We start from the raw sequence: 27,090 nt of genomic DNA, 5'->3' as shown, positions 1-27,090 counted from the left end.
TCTCAGTGATTCATTGTCTTTATTTCTTTATTTGAACACAGACCAGGCAGGGAGGGGGGTTAATACATTCTCAGACTTGGTGGTGGGGGTACATCGTTACCTTGGAGTGGACCTCTGCCTAAGCAAAGCATAAGAATATTCTGTCTCTGAATCCCAGTCCCTTCTCACTCTATCTATACATATATACACAGACATAAACGCCATCGTTATTCATTTACTGTATATATATATATATATATATATATATATATATATATAAGCATATAGCTATGCATCTCTATAAGTGTGTTCATACTCGTAATCACGATCAGCATCAGAACCATAATAAACCCTAATCAGTTCTACAATATTTTCTTTTCTGTATGTTTTGTACAATAATTTGTTAACAGACACAGTTCTTACTTACATAGTTACATAATTACACCAGCACTCCCAGTCGGACCCGCTCAACCCGGTCGGCCTCAGGGGGTGTGGGCTTGAGGGACCAAAACCGTGATTTTTAATATTTTTTCCATCAATTCACAGACCCCTCGCCCCCCCCACCCCCACACTCACTCACTCACACAGACTCACACTTTCACACTCACTCCCACACAGTGTAAACCAGCGCTCTCTAACTCAGCTCGTTTTCTGGGTTTTGCTGACAGCTGATGCCCCCTCTCTCGCTCTCCCTCTCAATTAGCGCAATAACCTTGTTATCTCATCAGTCAGACACACCTGCAGTGTCACCCTGAAGGCACCACACTGCCTGTAACATCATCCTGTGACATCACTTCCAGTCAGGAGAGAGAAAACAACACCCTTATCTCCAGTAAACCAGCTTGTCAGACCAGTTCAGTAACCGGGAGCCAAATCCCAACACAGCGGTGCCGGTCAGGGAGCCAGCGCTGAGGCTGGGGGGGTTACGGTGGGGGTTGAAATACATCATCTACACGGAGGTCCAGTTGTAATAAAATACATTTTGACGCCCCTCCCCCCTCACTGGGGGCGAATATTCTCACATATAATGTGACACCCCCCCCTCCCCACCGCTGAATCCTGCTCCCCCTGCTGGCATCTCTGACCCTCTCTGCCCCCTGGTAAGGCAGCCATGTCAGAGCCTCCCCCAGCACTAGCACAAAATAAATGTTGACACAAGGAATTATAAAAAGCAGCAAAACAATGATGTGAAGTTTACACACACACACACACATATACATATATATATATATATTACTGTCATGATTGTGTGTTCATGTAACATTTCCATTCCAGGTGAGGGTGTGTTTCCAGGCCCGTCTCTCTCAGACGCAGACATTCTGCTGTCCCAGGGGTGGGGGCAGCAGAGAGCCAGTTATCCTGTTGTTTTCTCTGTGGGGGCGGGGCAGGTTCCCCAGTCTGATGCCCCCCCTCTCTCTCTCGTGCTCATCTCTGCAGAGGACTGGCATCAGAAACCACAAGGCCTGCTCCACTGGGGTGGCCCGGCCAGTTCCTCTGTTGGTGTTGTCAGACTCACACAGCGCCTCCTCTGCTCACCACAGAGCCTGCCGTCGATGCCGTGGCTGTTCTGAGAGACGTCATGTTGTTGTTTTGGTCGATATCATGTGATTGTTTTTTTGGCAGTTGTGTTGTCATGTTGGCAGTTGTTGTGTTGGCCGATTTTGTGTGGGCGTTGGTCTGCTGTTGTGCTGACGTTGTTGTGGTCGTTCTTGATGTTGATGCTGCGGTTGAAGAGGTAGTGTCCCTGCAATACATGGTTGTGTAGTGACTGTAAAGTCGGTGGTTGTGTAGTGGTCGTGTAGTGTCTGTAGGGTCGGTGGTTGTGTAGTGCCTGTAGGGTCAGTGGTTGTGTAGTGGTCACAGTAACATAAACAGTCCAGTCACAATATAGCACCTATAATGAGGTTACCTACAGTCAGGAGAAGGTGTCAGTATACAGCGGAATGTTGTTGTTGTTGTTGTTGTTGTTGTTAGTGCCGCAGGGCCCAGTGAGGCCGGCTCAGCCCATACAGGACACCACTGTAGCCCTGCAGTGTGTAGCTGCAGGGACACTGAGCGCCTGGAGCCGACCTGCACTGAGCCAACCGGCGGCAGGAAAAACCACAACAGCAGCTTGGAATTCTGGGAAAAACATCAACTGGCAAACAATATTCCTGGTAACCAAACGTGTGGCTGTTTGTGTGTGTCTATATATATATAAAAACACACACACATACACAATCCTGGGAATATCATCCCGCACATCTCCAGCCCAACATAAAACTAAACACAATACCTGTTCATGTGTATCCTGGTGAACATGCCACCCCCACTGCCCATACAAACACACAAACACTGAAGAGAAGGAAGGAATAGTTCAGCGTTCCTGAGACATGCGGAGGCGCCTCGGTCATCCTGGAGCCACAGGGCCACGCCGCCCGGGGGACTGGCAAAGACATTTGGCAAACAGAGGGATGAGGGGACAAGGGGGAGGAGTGTGGTTGTGCAGTTGTTCATCCTCATGGAATTGGACCCTTTCAGCTGAACTGTTACACTGCTACCCCTCAGGGACCAATCACATGACAATAATCAAACTGCTAATCAATAACCAACAGAGAGGGAACGCACTGGACTAACCTTCTCCCCTCTCTTCCTCTCTTTCGTCAATAATAATCATAATAATAATTATAACAACAGTGAAATGCCATTGCTGATGGTTGTGGATTTGTGGAATGAGAATCAGGATTGTTATCACAAAACTGGATTACAGACGGGACTCAATAACATATCCTGGGATCACAACCTCTCTCTCTCTCTCTCTCTGTCCCTCCCCGTCTCTCTGTCTGTCTCTCTCCCTCTGTCTGTTACCTGACCGAGTGCCTGACCCCCTGCGTGTGTCGTGTGTCTCTGTCTCGGGATGCACTGGAGGGCCTGCTGTCCGCATTACCCCTCCGTCCCTGAGCGAGAGAGAGTGCGTCATGCAGTCAGTGTGCGGTGCGGTCAGTGCGTCGAGGGCGGGGCGCCGTCCCTCGGTGCTGGAGGGATGGGGGGCAGGGATAGCGCTACACAGTGGAGGAGAGCGTGCGGGGCGGCTCAGCAGCGGCGCCGGAGCCCGGCGGCTCGGCAGTCCGGTGGGGGGGCTCGGCGGGCGACAGGTCGTTCAGCTCCCCGGAGGAGGAGAGAGGGAAGGAGGGAGAGAGCGAGATGCCCGAGGAGGAGGGCGGGTCGGCGAAGGTGCGGGGGGGCTTGGGCACCAGGTTGGGCTCCAGCGTGGCTCTGGCCAGCAGCCGCCGGCTCTCCTCCTCCCCCCCCCGGCCGCGGCCCCCACCCTCCGAGCCCAGCCCCGACTCTGACTCGCCGTCCGACAGCTCATCCAGGGGGGGCCCGGCACCCAGCTGGAACAGCGAGTCGATGAACTGCGCGAACTCCAGCACAGCCTGGCTGGGGGGGGCGCCATTGGGCACCGGGGGGGCACCAGAGGGGGGTGGGGACAGGGGGCCGTCTGGGGAAGGGGGCCGTGGAGCCCCCTCCTCCTGCCCGTGTCCCCCCCCCCACCACTCCCCGCCCTCCCACCACCGCTCTCTCCCTCCATTCCGCTCATCCCCCCACCACTCCCTCCCCAGCCCCCCCGGCGGCGAGGCTGCAGGCCCCCCCCCCCGCTGTGCGCTCAGCGTCATGGCAGTCTCGGGCAAGGGGGAGGAGTACAGGCCCAGGCAGGGCAGCGGGGAGGAGTGCGGCGACGGGGAGGAGTGTGGCGAGTGTGGGGAGGGCATGGTGAAACCCCCCCCCCGCCGCCGCCTGCGCCGCTCCTCCTCCTCCGAGGGACTGGGAGAGCAGGGCCCCCGCCGCCCCTCCGGGTCCGCGCCGCTCCAGTAGCAGTACGGCTGCTGGCCGTGGCCGCCAGGCTCCTGGGGGTCCAGGGGCAGCAGCTCGGTGCGCGAGCTCAGGGAGGGGTTCTCCTCGGGGATCGGGGGGTCTAGAGGGTAGGGGAAGGGCAGCACGCCGCCCCCGCCCCCCCCCAGTGCCGGGGAGCCCCTGAGCGCGGCCGAGGAGCGCCGGGAGTCCAGGCTGTATAGCGACTCGGCATCCGACAGGCTCTCGGTCACAGCCAGCGGTGCCCGCCGGCCCCGCAGCTCCACCACTAGCCGCTCACGGGCCCCCCGCAGCACTGACGGCACGGGAGGGGGAGGGGACTCCGAGAAGCCATCCAGGGAGATCTCAGAGCGGGCACAGCTTCTGAGGAGAGGGAGAGGGGGAGAGAGAGAGAGAGAGGAGGAGAGAGGGAGAAAGGGAGAGAGAGGGAGGAAAAGAGAGTGGGAGGGAGGGAGAGAGAGGAGAAGAGAGAGGAGGAGGAAAAGAGAGAGAGGACGAGAGAGAGGGACAGGGTGGGAGAGATACAGGGGGATATTATAATACACATACTACACTACAAGGAGACTGGACACTACACAACAGCACCCCCACACTGAGGAGCTCATTAAGGTGAACTACCCTCTACTGCACACCAACACTGAGCTACAGGCACAGAGCGAGAGAGAGAGTGAGAGAGGGAGATGAAGAAAGGGAGAGTGGAAGGAGGTGGACAGAGAGATGGAGACAGTGGCGTGATTAGTGTGTTGATACAGCTGTGGGTGGGCCCCAACGAGTTACATCAGGGGCTAATTACACACTAATTGGCTCATTTACGTAATTAGCTGGGTGTGATTTATTTGAATGCGACACACACACTCACACTCACGCTCACATTCACACACTCGCAGACACTTGCAGGCACTGACCGGACGCTGCTGTTCCGGCGGTGCTGGTGCGGGGTCGGCGAGGAGGGCGGCGAGGGCGGGGGGCCCTGCAGGGCGGGGCAGCCGGGGTTCAGGTCCACCTCAGTCGGGCTCACCATGATCTTCGCCGCAGACAGCAGAGCGGTCTTGCCCTTGTTGTAGTTCTCCAGCACCTGGACAGAGAGAGGGAGAGAGACAGGAGGACAGGGGAGAGAGTTTGTACAGACTGGAACAGGACAGTGTACTGCACTGTGCATGTGTATCAAGTGTGTTAGTATGTGTTGCTGCCTCTACGGGTCAGAGACGGCTCTCTGAAGGAGAAAGATGTGGGTTCATAGGTGTGGCTGACTGGGAGCACACAGTGCTTCTACCTTGCCTTGTTGCTCGTATATATCTGTTCCAAAGATTTGTGATGTTGTTTTATTAATGAAACTTCTCTGTGTATGCATGTCTACACAAAGACGAATTGTTAATAAGTCGTCATTCTTTCAATTTGGAGTTTCATCTGGACAATCAGTTCTGTAAAAAACAATTCAACCAACAACTGTCAAAATTCCCCCAGTAGCCCTAATTCAAAATAAACAAAGCATGAATCGTAGTCACTACAGAAATATATACATACACCTAGAGCACACACACTGACTGTACTGTATATAGAGACCTGGAGCACACACACTGACTGTACTGCACTGTATAGACACCTGAAGCACACACAGTGACTGTACTGTATATAGACACCTGGAGCACACACACTGACTATACTGTACTGTATATAGACACCTGGAGTACACACACTGACTGTACTGTACTGTATATAGACACCTGGAGTACACACAGTGACTGTACTGTATATAGACACCTGGAGCACACACACTGACTACACTGTACTGTATATAGACACCTGGAGCACACACACTGACTGTACTGTGTATAGACACCTGGAGTACACACACTGACTGTACTGTACTGTATATAGACACCTGGAGTACACACACTGACTGTACTGTACTGTATATAGACACCTGGAGTACACACACTGTATGTACTGTATATATACACACTTAGTGTACAGGTATGTACACAATTCTTAGTATCCTAACACAGTTCAGGTCAGGTGACCATTTCTACACCTTATCCCCATGCCATGAGAGGTGTGACTGAGCTCTGCTGTCCACAGGAAGGTACTGCACTGCCAGTGTTATGTCCCCCACCTGGGCTCATTGAAGTCAAAACACCCTGCTAGACTGGACTGTAGATCTTCAAGACACACACACACACACACATACACACAGACCAGAGAAGAACACACAACTGTATAACAGGGAATAGCTACATTTGAGCAGGAATCGAGGAGGTACATAACACAACAACACAACAACATAACAACACAACAACATCCAGCAGATACAAATTAATAATAATCACCATTATCAGCAGGTTCCCTAATACTCATACAGTAACTGTAAGCAGGGGCAGAAGTGTGAATAGTAGTAGTAGGGGTAGTGGTAATACTGGTAGTAGTAGTAGGAGGAGGAGTATAGATAATAGTATTAATAGCAATATGAGCATTAGTAATAGAAAAAGTGATAGAACAACTATAAGCAGTGCTGGCACTAATAATGGTGATAGCAGTAGCAGTAGCAGCACTGACCACTCATTAATTCTAGTGGTAGTAGCGGAGCAGCAATTGTGAGTAGTAAGTTACACTGTATTCCACTGCAGCCATACCACATTAAAATGAGCACGGGGTGCCATTCACAGAGACAGAAAACGCACTGGCCTGACACGGCAGACATAACATAACTGTGACCAGACACAGACAGTGCCATTGTATTTGTTTGCTTTGCTTTGTAAGCAGTTTTCAGTGGGAATCTTTTTCACAGAGAGTCTGTGTCATCCAGGGAGGGAGGGATGTCCACTGAGACAGACAGAAAGAGAGAGAAGGAGCGAGGGGGAATGAGGGGCGTGTGATGGAGGGAGAAAAAGAAAGAAAAAAGGGCCTGGGGAAGAAAAAGAGAAATATCTGGAGGGGAGAGAGAGCAGGAGAGGGGAAGAGAGAGGGGGGGCTGTGAAATGCATTTGTAGATCGATGATTTCTCAGTGACAGAAATCTCTCAGGCAGTCAGTGTATGATCCTGCACTCACGGGTTACTGCACATTGATTGATTTTTTGATTTATTGGGCCTAAAACCAAGTCAAGGAACAGGAAACAGATTTTCCCAAAAAACAAAAGACAAAAAAGAGGAAGGGGGTTGGTGGTATATGGAACAATTGATAAGCACAGAAGTAGAGAGAGACAGAGCGTGGATTTGGGGCCCTACGCGTGACACAGCACCCCCAGTGAACCACACCGCTCCCAGGCTGAGCTGCGCCCCTCGTGCCCCGTCAGACCGCCGGCTGGCTGGCTCTTGTTTGATGATGTCACTGTGATGTGCCAGGAAGGACACCCCGTCAAACATGAGACACAAGACCTTCTGTCATCTGTTAACAACAGAGACGCACAGAGAGTCGGCCTAGGAGCTACGGTCTGCTGGGAGCCGCCTCTCAGGGCTGGACACGGATGGCAGTCCAGAGCCCAGAGCCCAGCACAGCCCCGTCACCAAAGCCCTGATGTGCCACACAGTCGCTCCGGAGTTGCGGTCAGACACCGGGATGCTTGTCCAGGTGACAATAAAACTATGTTTAAAGGCTCTGCAGGTTAGCCTGTTTCTGGAAGCTGAACAATTCAAGCATCCAGAGCCAGGAAGTAATGAGTCCAATGAAGGTGCCAATTAAGGAATTGAGAGGGGGGGCTGCAATCACTCAGTCCCTTCCTCTTCCCGAGCCTATCACCACTCCCTTACCCCTGACTACAAATTCATAGTAATTCAATGAAAAAATCAGATGAAGCAATTATTGTTTAATTAAGTTTACAATTAATTAATTTAGCGATCAGCTGGTACAAAGAGCCTGCGAACATGGGGGCTGCCACAGGTGATCGGCCAGGGCTGACCTCTGACCCTGAGAGGCAGGGGGTCTGCTGCAGGACAGCAGGGGGATGGGGAATCTCTGCTAGGGGGTCAGGGTGAGGGGGCGTGCGGAGAGGGAGAGAGATGCGAGGAAGGAGCAATTGCACACTGCTGGGGAGGGAGCACTGCCCAATCTGCACCCCCCTCTGCCCCCACCTCCCCTCGCTCGGGCTCTGCCTGCTCTGTACTGGGGTCACTGGTTTCCAGTAAGAACCTCTCCATGACCTGCGGAGACACCAGCATACACAGTCAGATTGACGCACAGCAAGCCCCTGACTGACACTCTGACTGACTGACTGACTTGACAGACAGACAAACACTGACTGACTGACAGACAGACAAACAGACAGAGACACTCTGACTGACTGACTGACACTCCAACACACTGACACTCTGACACAATGACTGACTGACCCAGTTCAGCTGCTGTAAACCACAGCAGTGAATGTCTCGTCTGTCTCCCACAGCCAAGAGCCCCTGACCCCTGACCTCTGACCCTGTGACCCCTGTGTTAGTGTGAAGCCACTGGCACACCAGCAGTGCAGCAGGAAACCAGTGTGGAGAAATGGGACTGGGGATACTGGAAAAGAGGTGACAAACACAACACACACACACACACACACACACTGACCAATAACACACAGTAAGGAATACAGTACAGTCCAGTACAGAGAGGTGAAGAGCAGAGAGGTACAGCACAGTATAGAACAGTGTAACTGTACAGTTCGACCATTTCCTACAGAACAGCAGTGTGGTCCAGTACTGCACAGTGCAGTGTGTTAATACAGGCACCCCAACAGCACAGTATAGTGCGTTAATATAGGTCCCCCACAGCACAGTACAGTGTGTTAATACAGGCACCCCCACAACACAGTACAGTGTGTTAATATGGACACCCCCACAACACAGTACAGTGTGTTAATACGGGCACCCCCACAACACAGTACAGTGTGATAATACGGGCACCCCCACAACACAGTACAGTGTGTTAATATAGGCACCCCCACAGCACAGTACAGTGTGTTATTACAGGCACCCCCACAACACAGTACAGTGTGTTAATACAAGCACCCCCACAACACAGTACAGTGTGTTAATACAGTGTAGCAGTAGAGTGTAGCCCAGCACAGCAGTATACAGTACAGTGGAGAGTTAATGCCCCTATCCTGGCCAGTTACCCCAGTATTTTACCTCCAGCCCAGTGATTCTGCCCCAGTGAGTTGTCCTGATATATAACTGCCTTGGATTATTTCTGCCCCACACGGTGCTATTCCCTGGGTCCCAGACAGATGCCCCATTCAAACACCCCATCTACACCCTGCCCTGTATATTACCCCCTGCACCCCAGCTTCACCAGCCCTTCCATCAGTACCTGTCACTGATAATTGCCCCAGTTAACTGCCCGCCTCATAGTGTAGTCTATTACTTGCCACTGCGCACTGTGGCTCGTAGCTGTGCCCCCAGTAACTGCCCCGCTGACCTTGTTGAGGCCGCCCATGACGATGTGGGGCAGGTGCTCGTTCAGCATGGCGGGCGAGATGATGACCTCGTCGAATGCGCGGTTGTCCCCCCACAGCGCGGAATAGGTGGGCTCCTCCTCAGAGCAGCAGCTGGGGGCAGAGTGGAGCGTTAATACCCCCCACACAGGCTGCCAGAGGCCTGCAGGTTTATCTACCCCTCCCCCTCTCCCTCCTCTGCCTCGCCTCCTATTGGAGGGAGGTCACTGTCAATACATTAATATGTGTAAAAATAATGTGTACTTGTAAATGCAGGTACCAATCACAAACACAAATTCGAACATTATGAGAAGAAATCCCAGGTCTGTGACTCCCATGTCCCTTGTGAGCTGGACAGAGTGTGACATCACTGTCACACACACGTCACTCAGGGCACAGGCTGAGACTGTGGATAGTGGGTTCATTAGCATAGGCGTTCAGCTGCACAGCGCCGGTCTTGTGATGGAGGAACGCTCAAGAGAAATGCAGATGCTACTGCTGCATCTGTGTGTTTTAATAAAGCAATGCCAAACTCGTCAGAATGCCAATTCTATCTGCTAATTGTAAAACAACAGTCACACTGCACATCCCAGTGTGCTGTAATATTACACTCTGTTGTGTGGAAACCTTGCAAACTTTCTGTAGAAGCTTTAAGGTGAAAATGAAAAAGACAAAAACAAAATCATTTAAATTGGATGCATGAAGATTATAACCCCACGTCGACCTTTACTGTATTTTACAAACAACATTTACTAGTCAGTGTAATAATAAATGCATCCAATTAGAAACGATTCTGTCTGTCTGTCATTATTATTATTTTTAATTATTCCATATGTTTTATCTTAAAGTTTCTACAAAATGTCTGCAACATTTCCACTTGATCACATGAACAGAGTTTCAAAATTAGAAACTGGGACATAATGACTATTTATAAAACAATTACATCACTTGATGGTATTTGTTTAAAAAAGTGTTAATCTCCAGATATCTGCTTCCGTTACATCGAGTCACCGTTCTAATGGAATTCAACACAAGACTAATGGACATAAATGACGGAGCTTTACGAGGCGGTCAGGGAGGCGCTTCCTGGTCCAATCATAATCATGCATGCCTTGACTCATTATCGCATTCACTCTCAATTCATTTCAATTCTCTCTCTCTCTCACCAGCTCTCGGGGGGGTGGTTGTGCACGACGTGGATGATGCGCCCGGGCGGGTACAGGGGCGTGCTGGCGGACAGGGCGATGCTGAGGTCACTGGGGTGCAGCCAGAGCCGCGACCCCGGGGCAGAGGTCACCGCAGGGTCATCGTCACTCGGCAGCTCAGACTTGGGGATGCACTTGGTGCCGCCCATGATGATCCTCCACTGAGAGAGAGGGGGGGTTAGTACAGACGAGCAGCTCAGTGAGCGCACACAATGTTAGAGTGTATTGTCAAAAGTTGAGAAATGGGCAGTAATGTTCAGACTGTACAATGCACTAGTTAGAGCTCATCTGGATACTGTGGACAGTTCTGGGCTCCACACTTCAAGAAAGATATCGCTGCTCTAGAGGCAGTTCAGAGGAGAGCAACCAGACTTATTCCAGGTCTGAAGGGAATGTCCTACTGAGAGACTGAGGAACTGAACCTTTTCACCCTGGAACAGAGGAGACTACGTGGGGACTTGATCCAAGTCTTCAAAATCATGAATCATCGACCACATCAAACCAGAGGAGCTTTTCCAGATCAGCAGGGACACACGCACCCGGGGACACAAATGGGAATTGGGCTTCAAGGCATTCAAGACAGAAAACAGGAGACACTTCTTCACACAGAGAGGCGTCACAATCTGAACAAACTCCCCAGCGATGTGGCTGAAGAGACAATTTGGGAACATTCAAAAACAGACTGGATAGGATCCTTGAATCACTTAGTTATTAATGGACACCAAACGAGCACGATGGGCCGAATGGCCTCCTCTCGATTGGACACTTTCTTATGTTCTTATGTTCTGATGTTGCTCGTGGATCAGCTCACCTTGGGCTTGTTGCTCTTCTGCAGGACCTCCAGCAGGTGGCGCCGGAACCCCTCGAGCTGAGAGAGACCGATCCTGCAGGACAGACACAGGTTAGCACACCTGGACACATCTGGAATATTTCTGCATACATCTGCTGTACACTTGTGCACTTGTACACACACACACAGTGCCACACCCTCAGCTGTACATGAGACAGAGAGGGGGAGAGAGGGATAAAGGTAAGGAGACACTGACCTGGGTACGAGGTCCTTCCCCAGAACCACTGATGTAACAAATTCCTTTGAATACTCCATCGCATCCTCACTGAGGGAGAGAGAGAGAGAGAGAGATGATGTATTATGATCTGAAACATTATATCTACAGTGAGGGGAAAAAAGTATTTGATCCCCTGCTGATTTTGTACATTTGCCCACTGACAAAGGAATGATCAGTCTATAATTTTAATGGCAGGTGTATTTTAACAGTGAGAGACAGAATAACAACAAAAAAATCCAGAAAAACGCATTTAAAAAAAGTTATAAATTGATTTGCATCTTAATGAGTGAAATAAGTATGACCCCTTCGACTTAGTACTGGCTAGGCCACTCCAGGACCTTAATGTGCTTCTTCTTGAGCCACTCCTTTGTTGCCTTGGCTGTGTGTTTTGGGTCATTGTCATGCTGGAATACCCATCCACGACCCATTTTCAATGCCCTGGCTGAGGGAAGGAGGTTCTCACCCAAGATTTGACGGTACATGGCCCCATCCATCGTCCCTTTGATGCGGTGCAGTTGTCCTGTCCCCTTAGCAGAAAAACACCCCCAAAGCATAATGTTTCCACCTCCACGTTTGACGGTGGGGATGGTGTTCTTGGGGTTATTCTTCCTCCTTCGAACACGGCGAGTTGAGTTGATGCCAAAGAGCTCGATTTTGGTCTCATCTGACCACAACGCTTTCACCCAGTTCTCCTCTGAATCATTCAGATGTTCATTGGCAAACTTCAGACGGGCCTGTACATGTGCTTTCTTGAGCAGGGGGACCTTGCGGGCGCTGCAGGATTTCAGTCCTTCACGGCGTAGTGTGTTACCAATTGTTCTCTTGGTGACTATGGTCCCAGCTGCCTTGTAGTGTAGTTCTGGGCTGATTCCTCACCGTTCTCATGATCACTGAAACTCCACGAGGTGAGATCTTGCATGGAGCCCCAGACCGAGGGAGACTGACAGTTATTTTGTGTTCCTTCCATTTGCGAATAATCGCACCAACTGTTGTCACCTTCTCACCAAGCTGCTTGGCGATGGTCTTGTAGCCCATTCCAGCCTTGTGTAGGTCTACAATCTTGTCCCTGACATCCTTGGACAGCTCTTTGGTCTTGGCCATGGTGGAGAGTTTGGAATCTGATTGATTGATTGCTTCTGTGGACAGGTGTCTTTTATACAGGTAACGAGCTGAGATTAGGAGCACTCCCTTTACAGCTCATTACCTGTATAAAAGACACCTGGGAGCCAGAAATCTTGCTGATTGATAGGTTGATCAAATACTTATTTCCCTCATTAACATGCAAATCAATTTATAACGTTTTTGAAATGCGTTTTTCTGGATTTTTTTGTTGTTATTCTATCTCTCACTTTTAATACACATACCATTAAAATTATAGACTGATCATTTCTTTGTCAGTGGGGAAATGTACAAAATCAGCAGGGGATCAAATACTTTTTTCCCTCACTGTATTGTGTGCATCACAGATATTACTTATTTACTGGACTATTTCTCATCATTTCTGCTTTGTAAAAATAAATAAATTACATTACATTATTTGTCATTTAGCAGACACTCTTATCCAGGGCAACTTACATTTGTACCCATTTATACAGCTGGGCATTATACTGGAGCAATCTAAGTGAAGTACCTTGCTCAAGGGTACAACAGCACTGTACAATAAACAGCACAATAAATAAATAAATAAATAAAAATGGTCAAAGCTTTGTCAAAACCAGTCCCCTGTTGTCATGACAGTGAACTCCTTATCTCCCCTCTCCCCTCCTCTCCTCTGTCCTCCCTCTATCCCCGGCCCCGCTCACCTGAGCAGCCCCCCGGGGGGCGAGTAGGAGAAGCAGCGCAGGGAGGGGTACTGGGGCCGGAGCAGGAAGGAAAGGATTGCCGCGGTCCCGGCCCCCAGAGAGTGACCCACCACCACCAGCCCATAGTGCTTCGTGCCTCTGACCTGAGAGAGGGAGAGAACAACACTGCATTAATTCATATATCGATACTGCAATGACACACGCAGACACACAGACACAGACACAGACAGACAGACACAGACACTCAAGGTACCTCACACTAGGGGTAGAATGACTACTAACTTTATGGAGTCGAATAGTTAAGGGTAAAGTAGTCAAACTATTCGACTAGTCGGGATTTGTAGCACAATTTTTTTTTTTTTTTTTTTTTTAAGAAACTTTTATTTTGTATTTAGTATTTCTTTGATGCATCAGAGATTAATAATGTTACATAAAATATCTTTACCAGAAACGATCTGTTCCATTTTGATAATTAAAGCGGAGAACAAATGCATAACAAATTCACTTCTGCTTAACAGTGTAACCAACCGGCTCTGGCGCTGCCTGGACGTGGTGAAAAGCAATAAATACAACACGTAAAACACACGTTGCTGTTAAACAATTATTTAACCTGTGATGATAATTATTTATTCATATTCACGTTACTGATTTACTGAAAATTAATCATTCAAACAATAGGGTCATACCTACAGAAAACAACTGATGTGCAATTGCAAAGCTCACCTTGGACAATAATAAAACACATAAAAAAAGTTATTTTTACTTGGGTAACAAATCAAAGCCTTTCATATAAGAAACACAATATTATATTGCTGGCATTATCATGAACCACACACACAACATCAATGCCCTGGTGTGCAGTTACACTGTCACACCCGGGACCTGGCGGGGTGGCGCTGTGGGAGAGAGCAGCCAGACCGCTCACATGGAAATGGTTTATTCTCAGGGGATTTTATCAATTAAAACACAAAGAATGTAAAAGGTTTATAATCTACAACCTCTCACACACAGATGCACATAGAGCCAGTGAGCAGTGCAGGTGAGAGGAGGCAGCGAAGATTTCACACAAACATTTCTTCCATTAACATCAGAGCTGCTTTGCACAAGGACTGCAGGAGGGCCGCACAACTGAAGTGCAAATGTGTAAAACGTGCTTCTGATTAAAGTAAAGCAGGTGGACAAGCTGCAGTGGGCTGAGACTGTCACACTGATAAAGCATCCTCTGCCACCGATGTCCAGATACCATGTGTTTGACATTGTCATACTGGCACTGGAGTGTTTCCAGACGCTGACGTGAGATGGGACTGTGTACTCGGGTTCAAAACAATGGATAAGATGCTGAAATCCATGAATTACTGAAACTGGACCCACATCTGGCACAGCGAATGATTCTAGATTTTCTGTCACTTCCTGTTTCCGTAGCCTGTGTCCTTTATTGGACGCTTTGAAAATCCAAACCTTTTTGACTGCATTTTTCAGTTGTCACTTACCGGACTGCAGTACCATTTGACTTTAAGCTGACAGGCTGAAGCATGTTTTCCTCTGTGGCACGCACGCATACGATGTGCTTTGATTGTATTTTACCAGTTTCTGACAAAGTATGAATTGTACTTTGGGTTTGTCTTGCTTTTTATCTATTTACTTATTTATTTATATCCACAGTAACCCAGGGTCGCGTGGGATCAGTGGAATTGTGCAGATCTGTGCCAAACTACGGAAATCTGTGCTAGAAGAATGAGTCCTAGGCCGCGACTAAATCAAAACTTTGACACACCCGCTAATCAAGAACTACACAACTGTTCTCAGTTGCGGCTTAATTAGTAAGAAGCCACTTTCTTCTAATCATAAATGTAACCACTATCATGTACAGGTTTGTAGTTTGCTATTAGGGGGTGGGTCAAAGTTTTGATTTAATCCAGCCCCCAGTTTCTTGCTTTTCTTCTGATGTTGACGTAACATCCGCCACTTTAGCAAATAGTGAGAATGGTCACATGACATTTCTGGTTAGTGGAATACAAGCACTGAGGTCGACAACGCCTGTAATTAGTCGACTATTCAACTCTTTGGTGCTAGTCCTACCTCACTCACACACACACACACTCACTCACTCACTCACTCACTCATACACACGCACTGACACACACGCACACACTCACGCACACACACAACACTGAGAGTACCTCACACAGACTAACACATTAGCACCCTCGCGCTCCATACACCACCAAATCACTCTGTGTACCAGGTCTCTCCCGAATGCCTGAGAGAGAATCATCTCCTGTTCCAGCTTCTTCTTAATGTACTCTGCAGAGTAGACCATCCCCTGAGAGAGAGAGGGAGAGGGACGGAGAGAACAGATATAAGCAGTGGATTGATTCAAACAGTTCTGGGGCCAGTTCAGAGTCTGGGGGTATTGGGGCAGCCTCAGGGCTCACCTTGTGGCCCAGCCAGGTGCCGTGCTGCCCCTCCACTGGGAGTCTCTCAGCATCTCCAGTCAGATCTGTGAGAGCATCCTGAGAGAGAGATGGGAGGTCAGTGTGTCAGTCAGTCTCTCATTTTATTGCTGTATGTGACTGTGTCTCAGTTTATCTGTCTGTCTCTCACTTTAGGGGACAGTGTCCCTCGGATGCTGATCACGATTTTCTTCTTCCCATGATCGACTGCAACGAAGAACGGAGTCTCATAAACCTGAAAGAGAGATGGGGAGGGAGAGAGTGAGAGGGAAAATTAAAGTCGGGAACACAGTCCAGACCCAGTCTGTCAGTCATTGTACCAGTAAGTATTTCACTGTCTCTCACAGTGTCATGGCAGGAGGTGTGTCAGAGTGTCAGGGTGTCAGCATGTCAGAGACTCACCGCGTCATGGCAGGAGGTGTACACCACGTCCACATCCCTCAGCTGCTCGTCCAGGAAGTGGCGGCGGATGGCCAGAACATTGCAGCCACAGCAGTTATCCTCCTCCACCGTCACCGACTGAGAGAACCGTGACGGAGAGAGAGAGAGACAGCTAGAGAGAGGGAGAAGAGAGAGAGCGAGAGAGAGAGAGAGAGAGAGAGAGAAAGAGAGAGAGAGAGAGAGAGAGAGAGAGGAAGTCAGAGGTTAACACATATACACAGAGACAGTCAGTCAGTCAGTCGCTCAGCAGTCAGTGGGACTCACGGACAGGTGCTGGCCAGTCTGCAGAGACCGCAAGCCGGCTTCCTCATCAGGTACATGGGCCAGCCGTAAGCAGCCAGAGCGAACAGCATGTAATAGCACACCTCCCGGTACATGTGCATCTCCATCTGCGGTTGGGGGGGGGGACAGGGGACAGGGTAAATGCAGACTGAGTGACAGGACACAGGACACGGCAACATTTCCACACAGGACACAGGCAGATGGACAGACAGAGAGAAAAACAGATTGACAGACAGACGCACCGAATTCTTCAGATCCAGGTACTTCGTATTCCGGGTCACGGGCATTCCGGACAGGAACGCCAGGATGTCATTGTTACCCTGGAAACACAACAACACAACACTTTCACAGATACTCTACAACCCCACAACACAATCACTGACACTCTACAGCCCTACAACACTATCACTGATACTCTACAACCCCACAACACTACCACCGATAGTCTACAACCCCACAACACAACACAGTCACTGACACTCTACACTGACTGACCCCTCCCCACTCTTCCTTTCACTTAAATTCAGAAAGCTTTATTGACTAATTGACCTCAGAGCTGTGACAGACAGGTTAAGAGCTCACGAACAGGATGGAAACAAGAAATACAGGAATTACTGTTTTCTCTCTCTCTCTGACCTGGTCCAGGGTGGCCGTCCTCTTGGCCCTCTGTCTCTGCCTCAGCAGGACCAGCCCGGCAATGATGTCACTGGGCACGATGTCCAGGTCCCGGAAGAACTCAGCAAACAGGCTGGCAATCTCAGAGTAGGCATCCTGACAGAGAGAGAGGAGAGAGGGAGAGAGAGGAGGGAGGAGGGCACAATCAGTAAGCCAAATTTGTGATGTATACACTTGTTCCTCAATAAGATTTATTCCTGATACCTTCAGCCTCTATTCCAGATAATGATCTACTCTGCCTCTATTCCAGATAGGGGTATAGGTTTAGTTTCAGAATCGGGTGGATGTGTCAGGCACACAATGTTGGGGGTACAATTTAACGTTCTCTCAATATTGAGGACATGTCCCCCTCATCACCCCCTAAAGCTACGCCTATGATTCCAGATATCTAGTGTTATTCCCGATATCTCCAGCTCTAGTCCAGATATCTAGTGTTATTCCTGATATCTCCGGCTCCAGTCCAGATATCTAGTGTTACGATGAGACTCACGGACTGGGAGTCCTGCGCTCTTGTGCAGCACATGAAGAACTTCAGTCTGCGGGACCAGCTGCTGGCCTGGCCCTCCTCTAGCCTGTGTCTGAGAGAGGGAGAGAAGGAGAGGGGGAAGAGGAGAGAGGGAGAGAAGCAAAGGGAGAACGAGAGGGAGGGGGAGGGGAAGGGGTAGAAGTGAGTTTCAGGCTGTATTTGATGTGTATCTCATAGTGTTGTGTGTGTACCTCAGTGTGTAGGCTGTGAGGCTGTGTTGTATGTGCTGTGTGCACTGGGTGTGTTGGGTGTGTACCTCAGTGTGTAGGTTGTGAGGTTGCGTTGTCGTCTCCTTGTTGTCTTAAGCTGGACGAAGGTTCGACCAGTGGGATCAAAGGTGCACATGAGGGTGAAACACACGCTGAAGATCACCAGCCAATTGCAGGCCACAATTCCTACAGGGGGTAGGTCAGGGACAGGAAACAGGAAATAGAAACAGGGCAGAGGGGTCAGCTGACTGACAGGCGGCCAGTAGCAGATGCATAGATAGATCAATCATACGGATATAGATCAATTAATTTCAGACGGGCAGACGGGCAGACGGGCACAGTGATCAGGAACAGGGCGATGGGAAGCAACACATACAGTCCATGAACACTAAAGAGTTTAACAGATCTTTGAAACTTCTGTTTCTCTTCCCCTCTCTCCTACCCATTGTCTCTGCTATTCCTCTCCTCCTCCCTGTCCCCAATTGTCTCTCTCTCACCCCACCTCTCCTGTCTACCTCCTCGTCTGCCCCCCCTCCATAATTTCCTCTCTCCCTCTCCCTCCTTTACCCAGTGTGATGTTCTTGGCAGTGGTGTCGGCACAGGGGTGGTAGTACTGAACCAGCCAGGCGATCCCCACCACTGCGTACACCAACTCCACCAGGAGGATCGCTGCAGGAGAGAGAGAGAGAGAGAGAGAGAGAGAGAGAGAGGGGAGAAGGGAGAGAGGAGACTGTTACAGTGTAGTGTGTTATAGTTCAGTCCAGAGTGGGGCAGTCCAGTCAATCCAATCCAGTGTTTACAGTCCATTCCAGTCCAGGTTTGCTGCTCACCAAGCCGGATGTAGAGCACGTACTGCACGGCCTCGCGGGGCTCGGTGTACAGGATGCTCCCACGCATGCTCAGCCACATGATGGCGCTCTCACAGATTAGGCAGCTCACCAGGATGCCCAGGTACCCTCGGCCGTGGTCCACCAGCGTGATGGAGCACTGTGGGGCCGGCCCGTAGGGCAGCCCGAACAGAACCACAGACAGAACCACCAGCCTGCGGGGAGAGGAGAGGACGACAGACACCGAGAATGAGAGACACGCAGATGTAGTGACACACACACACACACACACACACACACACACACACACAAACAAACAGACACACACAAACAGACACACACACACACACACACAGTGATACACACACACACATGCACACACAGTGACACACACACAAACACACACACAAACAGACACACACACACAGTGCCACACAGAGTGACGGAGGCATGGACAGACCATGTGGAGTGCAGCAGGAAGAGGAAGAGAGCAGGCAGCACGAGGTCATCACTGCCCACTGACCAGCGCCGCCGGAACACCACCATCCCTGGCATCGTCACGGCAACCACTCACCGCCCTGCAGGGGAGAGGGGGGGCGGTGAATATTCAGGTGGGTGCTGTACACTGGGGGTGGAGGAGGAGGGACCCCCTGACCTGGAGAGCACTGTGGGTGTCTATGATAAAAGAGCACTATTTAACTTATTATTATTATTATTAATATTGATACACTGACACACTGACCGATTGACACTACAGTACATGAACACTCACTGACATACCACAGTCCGTCAGCTGACTGATCCCTACAGCACAGCCTCCCTGACACAACACTGCACTAATGTCCTCCCCCCAGTTCTTCTCCATTAGAAGCAGAAGTAGAGCATTGCATAAGATAACCACTTCTGCCTCTCTCTCGGTCTTCCCTGTTTAACAGCTGAATTTAGAGAGTGAAAGAGAGATGGTGAGAGAGAGAGAGGAGTGAGGGAATAATTAAGAAAGGAGGATAGGGTAGAACTGTCAGACATGGGCCCTGGCAGTGAACCGAAAAAATACCAAAATAATGATCTTCCACAAAGAGCCCAGATGTCAGGAGAGCAGATACCGTTTCACTCAACACCGCCCTGGAACACACCCTGAGCCACGATGACCTTGGACTGAAGATCAGTGCGTCAGGGAGCTTCGACCTGGCGGTGAAGGCACCGAGAGAGCTTTCTATGCCATCAAAAGAAAAATCAGAATCTGGACCCAGATCTTGGACAGTGTCATTCAGCCCACTGCGCTGTATGGCAGTGAGATATGGGCTCCACTGAGCAGGACTACAATAAATGGTACAAACACCCAACAGAGACCCTGCATGCAGAGTTCTGTGAAAACATCCTACAGGTGGAGAGAAACACCCCCAGTCTTCACTACCCACTGCTCATCCCCATCCACAAGAGAGCACTGAAATTCTGGATGCATCAAAAGACAAGTCCCCCAGAGCCACTGTAACACATGGCCCTGAGAGCCCAAGAGCTGAGCCCAAGAAAGATCCCCCTCAGTCCTGGACAATGAGGACACAGAGGTGGACACATAGATGAGTGGCACTGTGATCACTGAGAGACAGGAGAGGTGGTCTCAGAGAAGAGCAGCGCTGCGGTCACTGAGAGACAAGAGAGGTGGATACAGAGAGGAGTGGCGCTGTGGTCACTGAGAGACAGGAGATGTGGACACAGAGAGGACAGTGTGGTCACTGAGAGACAGGAGAGGTGGACACAGAGCCCAGTACACAGCCGCCTGCCACAGACTGATGGGGCACCAGGGAGCTCCTTCCAGCTGTAAATACCATTTACTATCTAAACATTATTTTTTTCTATGGTTCTGTTCATAACGGTATATAACTGAAGAAATGTATATCAGTTTATCATGTTATTATCATCTATTGATTTGGTATACCCTTCTATAAAGGCTTTGGCAACACATCACATATGACAATAAAGCACCTTGAATTGAACTGAACTGAGAGATGACATGAGAGGGAGAGGGAGAGAGGGAAGGAGAGGTAGTGAGAGTCAGGGCGGGGCCCTACAGCCATTAACAGACTCAAGATCAATATTGATGTATTCAGCAGGATGTCTCTCTCCCTCTCAGTCAGATGTCTGATGTTGTATTATTTGCATGACCAGTTGAACCAGTACTGCAAAAGACACAAAGCACAGCGCCGCCCCGCCCCGACACAGCTCCCTCTCCTCTGCTCTCTGGATGCTGCACTGTGTTACAATGCACAACACTCTGGACAAATAAACTACTGATGCACTCAAGACACTGCCCCACCCCACCCCCCGTAACACACTGCCATCTCTTTCTCAACCTCTCCATCTCTCACTCTTGCAATCTCTCTCCTTCTCACACACACAGTTCTGTCACAACATCTGTCTCTCTGTGCATCTCTCCGGTACATATCTCTCTCTCTCTCTCTCTCTCTCTCTCTCTCTCTCTCTCTCTGTGTCTCAGAAACATCTGTGTGTGTGTGTCTCTCTCGGTCTGTCTCTCCATGTCTCTGTGTGTGTGTCTCTGTGTCTCTGTCCCTGTCCGTCTCTCTCCGCGTCTGTCTCTGTGTGTCTCTCTCTATGCGTTTCTGTCTCAATTCTGTTACAATTCAAATCCATTCAAATTTACTGTCGGTGTATCACAATGCTGCCAACACCTTTACACCAATAATCACACAAACAACAATCACCAATGGCATAATTCACCCCCCGCCCCCCCCCCTCTCTCTCTCTTACCTCTCTCAGTCCCTCTGGGAAACTATTTATTTCACTACTTCTTCTTAACCTCTCTCTCTGTATTTTTCTTAGTCTCTCTCTCTCTCCCTTTCTGTCTTGCACAACTCTCTCTTTTTCTATGACACTTCTCTCTCTCTAATTGCAAATGCAATGTCAATTTCGGTCAGAGAGAGAGAGACAGAGAGAGGCACCTCAGACACTCTACACTGGTCTGGCCTGTATGATATTGGACTGTATTATAATACACTGGTCTGGCCTGTATAATATTGGACTATATTATAATGTTATGGGCTGCCTGCATGATACTCTTCCTCTCTCTCTCTCCCTCCCTATCCCAGTCTTCCAAAGACATAGAAGAGGGGGATGGTGAAGGGAAAAATGAGCAGGAAGAGAGTGGGATTTACAAAGAGAGAGATAGAAAGAGAGAGGGAGGGAGGGAGAGAGGGGGGGTGGAGGGAGAGTGGGAGGGAGTGACAGACTGAATCAGCTTTGGATGAACATTTTTAAAAAGAACAAGAAAAAATGGGAAAAGAAAAAAATTGTTTGATGCCAAAGAGCCGAGTCTGAGCTGGAGAGATGGGGGGGGAGGATGGATCCAGGCATAGGGAAAGACAGGAATGGAGGGAAGGAGGGAGAGAGAGAGAGAGAGAGAGAGAGAGAGGGAAGAAAGAGTGAGAGACATAGTTTGAGATTATGTGACATGATATTGATGCTACAGATATTTCTACACATTGACATTTAGCATGAAGCTGATGTTCACTCACACACACTGACTCCCTCACAGTGACTCCCTATCTGTGCATGCAGTGTGTATCTATGCGTCTGTGTGTGCAGTGTGTATCTGTGCGTCTGTGTGTGCAGTGTGTATCTGTGCGTCTGTGTGTGCAGTGTGTATCTGTGCGTCCGTGTGTACAGTGTGCATCTGCGCGTGCAGTGTGTATCTATGTGTCTGTGTGTGCAGTGTGTATCTGTGCGTCCGTGTGTGCAGTGTGCATCTGTGCGTGCAGTGTGTATCTATGTGTCTGTGTGTGCAGTGTGTATCTGTACGTCTGTGTGTGCAGTGTGCATCTGTGTGTCCGTGTGTGCAGTGTGCATCTGTGCGTCCGTGTGTGCAGTGTGCATCTGTGCATGCAGTGTGTATCTATGTGTCTGTGTGTGCAGTGTGTATCTGTACGTCTGTGTGTGCAGTGTGTATCTGTGCGTCCGTGTGTGCAGTGTGCATCTGTGCGTCCGTGTGTGCAGTGTGCATCTGTGCGTCCTTGTGTGCAGTGTGCATCTGTGCATGCAGTGTGTATCTATGTGTCTGTGTGTGCAGTGTGTATCTGTGCGTCTGTGTGTGCAGTGTGTATCTGTGCGTCTGTGTGTGCAGTATGTATCTGTGCATCCGTGTGTGCAGTGTGCATCTGTGCGTGCAGTGTGTATCTATGTGTCTGTGTGTGCAGTGTGTATCTGTGCGTCCATGTGTGCAATGTGCATCTGTGTGTGCAGCGTGTATCTGTGCGTCTGTGTGTGCAGTGTGCATCTGTGCGTCTGTGTGTGCAGTGTGCATCTGTGCGTCTGTGCGTCCGTGTGTGCAGTGTGCATCTGTGCGTGCAGTGTGTATCTATGCGTCTGTGTGTGCAGTGTGCATCTGTGCGTGCAGTGTGTATCTATGTGTCTGTGTGTGCAGTGTGTATCTATGTGTCTGTGTGTGCAGTGTGTATCTGTGTGTCTGTGTGTGCAGTGTGCATCTGTGCGTGCAGTGTGTATCTATGTGTCTGTGTGTGCAGTGTGTATCTGTGTGTCTGTGTATGCAGTGTGCATCTGTGCGTGCAGTGTGTATCTATGTGTCTGTGTGAGCAGTGTGTATCTGTGCGTGTGTGTGCAGTGTGCATCTGTGCGTGCAGTGTGTATCTGTGCATCCGTGTGTGCAGTGTGTATCTGTGTGTCTGTGTGTGCAGTGTGCATCTGTGCGTGCAGTGTGTATCTATGCGTCTGTGTGTGCAGTGTGTATCTGTGCATCTGTGTGTCCGTGTGTGCAGTGTGCATCTGTGCGTCTGTGTGTGCAGTGTGCATCTGTGCGTGCAGTGTGTATCTATGTGTCTGTGTGCAGTGTGTATCTATGTGTCTGTGTGTGCAGTGTGTATCTGTGCGTCCATGTGTGCAGTGTGCATCTGTGCGTGCAGTGTGTATCTGTGCGTCTGTGTGTGCAGTGTGCATTTGTGCGTCTGTGTGTGCAGTGTGCATCTGTGCGTCCGTGTGTGCAGTGTGCATCTGTGCGTGCAGTGTGTATCTATGCGTCTGTGTGTGCAGTGTGTATCTGTGCGTCTGTGTGTGCAGTGTGTATCTGTGCGTCTGTGTGTGCAGTGTGTATCTGTGCGTCTGTGTGTGCAGTGTGTATCTGTGCGTCCGTGTGTGCAGTGTGCATCTGTGCGTGCAGTGTGTATCTGTGTGTCTGTGTGTGCAGTGTGTATCTGTGCGTCTGTGTGTGCAGCGTGCATCTGTGCATCTGTGTGTGCAGCGTGCATCTGTGCGTCTGTGTGTGCAGCGTGCATCTGTGCGTCTGTGTGTGCAGTGTGCATCTGTGCTTCCGTGTGTGCAGCGTGTATCTCTGTGTGTATCTCTGTGTGTATTTGTGCATACAGACGTGTGTGTGTGTGTGTGTGTGTGTGTGTGTGTGTGTGTGTGTGTGTGTGAGAAAGAGGGAATGCTGGTTAATACAGACACTTACTGAGCACTACAGTACATTAACACTGCACTGAGAGAGAGAGAGAAAGAGAGGATGATGGTTAAATATACCACAAATCTATTATTAATAACTCCATTATATAACACAGAAGAGAAAGAGAAAGGGAGAGAGAAATAGAGGGGTGGAGAGAGAAAGACAAGAATGGGAGTTGGGGGCTATCACACATTATTATTATTAATAATAATAATAATAATACTAATAGTAATAACAGTAGTAATAACAACAACAGCAGTAACAGGGCTGGCAGTCAGACTACAGGTCAGTGCTCTGTGATCCGGGCCGGGTCCGACAGGCAGCTACTGCTCCAGTGAGGTGGGTAGGGGGGAGGAGGGAGGGGGGAGGGAACCAAACCCCAGAGACACAAAACACCCTGGGGCACCGGATTGGACCTCCACCCCCCCACACTACAACACTGCGCTGTGGGACTAAAGGAGGCACAGACCGAGAACAGGAAAAACACACAAAAACTCCTGTGCACACACACTGTCTCACTCTCTCTCACATACACACATACACACACTGTATCACTCCCTCTCACACACACTGACTCACTCTCACACACCAGGCAGACACCAGGCGTACATACACACTGATTGTACTGTATGTATATATATATATATATATATATATATATATATATATATATATATATATATCTGGAGTACACACACTGAGTGTACTGCACTGTATATAGACACCTGGAGTACACACACTGACTGTACTGTATATATACAGCTGGAGTACAAACACTGACTGTACTGCTTATAAACACCTGGAGTATACACACTCACTGTACTGTATATAGACACCGAGAGTACACACACTGACTGTACTGTTTATAAACACCTGGAGCACACACACTGACTGTACTGTATATAGACACCTGGAGCACACACACTGACTGTACTGCACTGTATAGACACCTGGAGTACACTGACTATACTTTACTATATATAGACACCTGGAGTACACACACTGACTGTACTGCACTGTATAGACACCTGAAGCACACACAGTGACTATACTGTATATAGACACCTGGAACACACACTGACTATACGGTATATACAAACCTGGAGTACACTGACTGTACTGTACTGTGTATAGACACCTGGAGCACACACACTGACTGTACTGTACTGTGTATAGACACCTGGAGTACACACACTGACTGTACTGCACTGTATAGACACCTGAAGCACACACACTGACTATACTGTATATAGACACCTGGAGCACACACACTGACTGTACTGTATATAGACACCTGGAGCACACACACTGACTGTACTGTATATAGACACCTGGAGTACACACACTGACTGTACTGTACTGTATATAGACACCTGGAGCACACAGACTCACTTTACTGTACTGTATATAGACACCTGGAGCACACACACTGACTACTGTGCTGTATATAGACACCTGAAGTACACTGACTGTACTGTATATAGACACCTGGAGCACACACACTGACTGTACTGTACTGTGTATAGACACCTGGAGTACACACACTGACTACTGTGCTGTATATAGACACCTGAAGTACACTGACTGTACTGTATATAGACACCTGGAGCACACACACTGACTGTACTGTACTGTGTATAGACACCTGGAGTACACACACTGAATGTACTGTATATAGACACCTGGAGTACACACAGTGACTGTACTGTATATAGACACCTGGTGTACACATACCGATTAGAGTCACTTTATAAACTTTTCACTCCTCTCTCATCCCTCCTTCATTGCCTCTCTATCACTCTCCCTCCCAGCAGTCACTCTCTACCTGCTCTCTCTCTCTAATCCTCATCTCACATCCCCCTCTCGGAATTCTCCTCTTTGACAGCATCAGTCTCCACCTCATCCTTCCTTCTCTAGCTTCCTCTTCTCCTCTCATCCCTCCTTCCTCTCTCCTCTCTGCATCAAAACAACCTCCACCTAATGCCCCAATTCAGTACGCCCCCCCTCCCTCCCTCCCTCCCTCCCTCGGCACTCACCGCCTCTCTCGCTGTATGACGCCGCGACCCGTTTCGCACTGTCCGGCCGCTGGGACATTCTCCGACCCGCCGGTCCACTGTCCCGTGCTCCCGCCGCTGGTCCGAACCGGGCGGGGAGGGAGAGACGGAGAGGAGCGGGGAGGCGGTTAGCTCGGGTAACAGAGCTTGCAACCCGGAACCGACCGAACAGAACCGAACCGAACCTCGGAGAGAATTATTGGGGGCGGGAATCTTTTCGAACCGACCCCCTCCCTGCTCACTGGTCCCGGGGTCCTGTGACTACGGTGTCTCGGTGCCCCCTCCTCCTCTCCCTGTCTTACCGAAGGGCTACAGCCGCGGCGGACACGACACCGAACCGAGCCTGCCAGGCAGCGGCGTCAGCATGGGCACCAGTGTGTTCATATGGACCGGACCCGGCTCTGGGCTCGCCCTCTCCCTCTCTCCCCTGATCCAGTCAAGCAGATTAATAAATATTTCCCCGGCGGCTCCGGACGTCACTTTCCCTCTCAGACCCGACACGAAGACAAGACCACCGAACCGAGCTCCATCCGAACCGGCACTGTGTGTCTGTGCGGCTCCGTGCCTGTGCGTGCGTGCGTGTGTATTTTGTCCTCTTTTTTAAGAGAGAGAGGGAGAGAGAGATGTCCTTTTTTGCGGAAGGATGGCAGAATTCCTGATTCCCATCTCCGGCGCTGCAGTTCTCCGTAACCGCAGGACTCGGCGTTGGGCAGCGCAGTTTGCGTACCTCGCTGCCTCCACAGCACTGGTGGCCGCCAGTACTCCGTTTGCGCAGCGCCCCCCGCCTCACAACGCAGCGCACGGGCGGCCGGCTTGCGGAATAGCGAGGAGCTGCGCGAAGGGCG

At 49.8% G+C, this 27,090-nt stretch overlaps 1 protein-coding gene across 1 annotated transcript; it reads right to left on the bottom strand.

Moving 5' to 3' along the window:
- Window positions 1–27,090, bottom strand: dagla (diacylglycerol lipase, alpha). The gene is made up of 20 exons (XM_066702930.1): window positions 26,228–27,090; window positions 19,185–19,302; window positions 18,728–18,939; window positions 18,465–18,566; window positions 17,945–18,083; window positions 17,653–17,740; window positions 17,124–17,258; window positions 16,730–16,807; window positions 16,470–16,594; window positions 16,167–16,317; window positions 15,916–15,999; window positions 15,747–15,824; window positions 15,554–15,634; window positions 13,312–13,454; window positions 11,489–11,557; window positions 11,254–11,326; window positions 10,404–10,603; window positions 9,222–9,351; window positions 4,737–4,906; window positions 1–4,194 (listed from the first exon to the last, which is right to left on the bottom strand). Exons 2-20 carry the CDS (start codon window positions 19,277–19,279, stop codon window positions 3,021–3,023), a joined length of 3,327 nt encoding a protein of 1,108 aa, XP_066559027.1. The 5' UTR covers window positions 19,280–19,302; window positions 26,228–27,090; the 3' UTR covers window positions 1–3,020.

Source organism: Amia ocellicauda, chromosome 4 (assembly GCF_036373705.1).
Source record: "Amia ocellicauda isolate fAmiCal2 chromosome 4, fAmiCal2.hap1, whole genome shotgun sequence".
Classification (NCBI taxonomy): Eukaryota; Metazoa; Chordata; class Actinopteri; order Amiiformes; family Amiidae; genus Amia; species Amia ocellicauda.
This window is presented reverse-complemented; position numbering and strand designations above follow the sequence as displayed.

Excerpts from the sequence above, each read along its gene's own strand:
- dagla (XM_066702930.1), bottom strand. The coding sequence starts at position 19,279 with ATGCCAGGGATGGTGGTGTTCCGGCGGCGCTGGTCAGTGGGCAGTGAT. Across the intron at positions 17,741-17,944 it reads CTCACAACCTACACACTGAG|ACACAGGCTAGAGGAGGGCC; the intron begins GTACACACCCAA and ends TCCCTCTCTCAG. Across the intron at positions 15,825-15,915 it reads GAGGGACACTGTCCCCTAAA|GATGCTCTCACAGATCTGAC; the intron begins GTGAGAGACAGA and ends TCTCTCTCTCAG.